At 35.3% G+C, this 3,111-nt stretch overlaps 1 protein-coding gene across 1 annotated transcript; it reads left to right on the forward strand.

The window, feature by feature from the left end:
- Positions 1 to 464: 464 nt before the first annotated feature.
- LOC134269833 (solute carrier family 49 member 4-like) lies at positions 465 to 3,107 on the forward strand (the record flags this gene model as incomplete). The annotated part of the gene is made up of 3 exons (XM_062752033.1): positions 465 to 1,005; positions 2,751 to 2,841; positions 3,032 to 3,107. Coding segments are annotated over exons 1-3 (492 nt in total), but the record flags the coding sequence as incomplete, so codon positions are not given.
- Between the last annotated feature and the right edge of the window lie 4 nt (positions 3,108 to 3,111).

Below are 3,111 nucleotides of genomic sequence, written 5' to 3' on the forward strand. Positions count from 1 at the left end.
TAAGTCTAAATCTACAATTTTATTTCGCAATGAAATGGAATTATAAGGAATCACTGTCTAGTTAGTATGGTATGTCAGGGACATCAACAATTGTGGGAAACATGGGATAATTTAAGAATAACGGGCGAATCCCATGTTTCCCACTATTATTGATGCCCTGACATACCCTCCTAACTAGACAGTGATTCCTTAAGTAATCATCTTCTCTGTCATTTTATGGCCAACGGCACATGGATGCAATATTTACATTATATTTTTTTAAATACAAAAGATTTTAAATTTCCTCATAGGTGTTGGTAAAATAAAGCACCTGTCAGGTATATATAAATATGTATGTACCCTACTGATATGTATAAAAGTACCTTTATAAACCAAGGCCCAAGTACCTGTGAAATAAAGGCAGAGATTGAAATAAAGGTGTATATTACGAATATTCCCGGACTCAACTTATCTAAAAAAAAAAAAAAAAAAATCATGTGACTTTGATCATGTGACTTTCGTTTAAACACACCGGATGTAAACAAAGTCCATCAAATATTGAACAAAAATGTAACGATCAGATAGCTGACAAGGCTGAGGCTTAATGCACTTTACTGTCTGACCCTTCCTACCCCTTTCCGTTATGTCACTATGACATTTTAGGTGTTTTCTTTTTACTGTCGCATACTTTTTCAAGCAGTATGTCGGTAAGTGAAAGTTCATGCGTGCAAAATCACGAAAATGGAAAATACGATCGCGATAAAAGTTCATCATACGAAGAAGAGCAACCGCTTCTTCAAAAGACGGAAAAATTCAAAACATATACTCGGCGGTGGTATGTCTTGGCTGTGTTTACCCTGGCATGCTTTTTACAAGCTGCAGTGTGGAACACGTGGGGGCCTATAACCCAGTCTGCAGAGGTGGTGTTTGGATGGGAGGATAGTCAGATTGGAATGTTAGCTAACTGGGGAAATATTGCCTACATAGTCACCGTATTTCCAGCTTGCTACTTCATGGATACTAAAGGTATGAAGCTCCACTGTGTCGTTGCAATCTTAGTTGTCGCATATCTGCGGTGATTTTCTTTCATCTTTCTGTGGTGATATATCCCATATCACATATGCGATAATACTTTCCACGCCCCTTCATATATCACTGCAGGAGGCAGAAATCAGGTCATGAGAAAAAAAAAGCTGATTTTATTTCACAAGTTCATAACTACAAAAAATGAACATGTTAAGCTATTTTTTAGCCTTTAACTAAATTAACATACATGTATTTAACTCGGTAGGTTGAAAGTTTCCAGTCGTTCGAAAGATTAATCCATTTTAAATTTTTGAAAGTTACAATAAAATCTCCAAACTCTATATCGTTAAACTCCTTGATATTTGCTTCAGAATTTGTGATTTCATAATTGTCGAGTGCCTGGATCAAAAATAAATAGTCAAAATCTTCAAACTCAGTTAAAAAGTCGAATTCAAATCACTAAGACCGTCCGACATGTTGGAGAGCTAGCTTGAAATGAATCTTAAGTTCATTACACGCTTAACATTTTTTTTAAATTAAATTTTGACACTTTCAATGAAATTGACGTCATCAGACATGCGACAAGTTGTTTACATCATAGATGCCTCGTACTATTGGTTATATCGTTTTCATGGGGCGTGGAAATCTCGGGCGCTCCGCGCCCTCAATTTCCATGCCCCATGAAAACGATATAATCAATACTACTCGGCTTCTATGATGTAACCTATACTAAGTATTGGGTATTACGACTAAAAGTAGTTACAGTTATAATAATCTTCTTTATGAATATGTCATGGTTTGGGACATGAATATTGGCCTTGGTAGCTCTGTTGGTAGCAATGCAGGTGTCATTGGTTTGATTCCCAGTCCAGCCATACATTTTCTCCCTAAATTCCTGTCACAGATTTAATTGGCACTATTACCACCGATGGACTTGCATTTGAAAGTCTTGCTAGGGGCTACATGTAGAATAGAACTTGGGTTGTGTCTTTGAGCACAGAGACAAATTTAGGAGGGAGGGGTGTAATGGTTTGGCTTGTGGATATCAGTCTCAGGGTAGCTTAGTCGGTAGAGCACCTGACTAGTGATGCAGGGGTCCTAGCTAGGTTCCATTCCCAGCCCAGCCATGCATTTTCCTTGACATGTTGAGTGAAATTGAATAATTTGCATCATTTGGACTACTTTTTCTTTAATTGTGATTTATAAAGAAATATATGTAGGTTAAGATTAAGACATCACCAGAGTATGTGCTTATAATAATAACTAGCTTTACCTGTAGATATATATGTTGATAAGTTTAATTCAAAACTGGAATCATGAATGACAATAGTTTACATATCCACTTATCATAATAGTACAGATCTACCCATGGACATATTTACTTTAGACCCCCATACATATAAATATACACTAGATATCTATATCACTTTTATGCAATGGTGCAATGGTCAGTCTTAATCTTTTCATTCTGTTTATTGTCCATGAACATCAATTTTTTTACATCATGTACATGTCATGCAAGTTTACCATGTTACCTGTAGATACTGTATGAAACACCTACTTGATGCCAATAATAACAAGTTTTCAGACAAAAATTATATCTGTTCTTTTTTGTCAAAATAATTAGAGGTAAACAATGCATTCATAGCAATGAAAAAAATATATTGGAATATATCAATTATAATACATGATTGGTTGTCATTTATTTATTCATTGGTGATGTTCTCTTTCTCTTTGTACAACAGGTTTACATATCTCATTTTTGGCCTGCACACTTCTGATGTTGATAGGCACTGGAATCAGATGTATAACATATGAACCTAAAATTGCTACATGGTAGGTTACATGTTTAATTAAAATAATTATAATTTTGTTATAAATGAAATTCATAAGAAAGAAATGAGCTCTTTTTTCTGATAAATCAGTACACTGTAGAAAAAAGGCATGTATTAATTGATGACAGTTACCTGGTTACACATAATTTTGCAGTAGTATGCCGTTGATTTGATTGTTTCCTCTTTTTCAGGTTGATGAATATATGTGCTATAATAAATGGCATTGGGGGAACGGTGCCTTTTGCGGGACCAGCTCAGGTGGCCAACACTT

This window comes from Saccostrea cucullata, unplaced genomic scaffold (assembly GCF_032062105.1).
Source record: "Saccostrea cucullata isolate Sc308-1 unplaced genomic scaffold, CSIRO_AGI_Scuc_v1 ctg21796, whole genome shotgun sequence".
NCBI classification, from domain to species: Eukaryota; Metazoa; Mollusca; class Bivalvia; order Ostreida; family Ostreidae; genus Saccostrea; species Saccostrea cuccullata.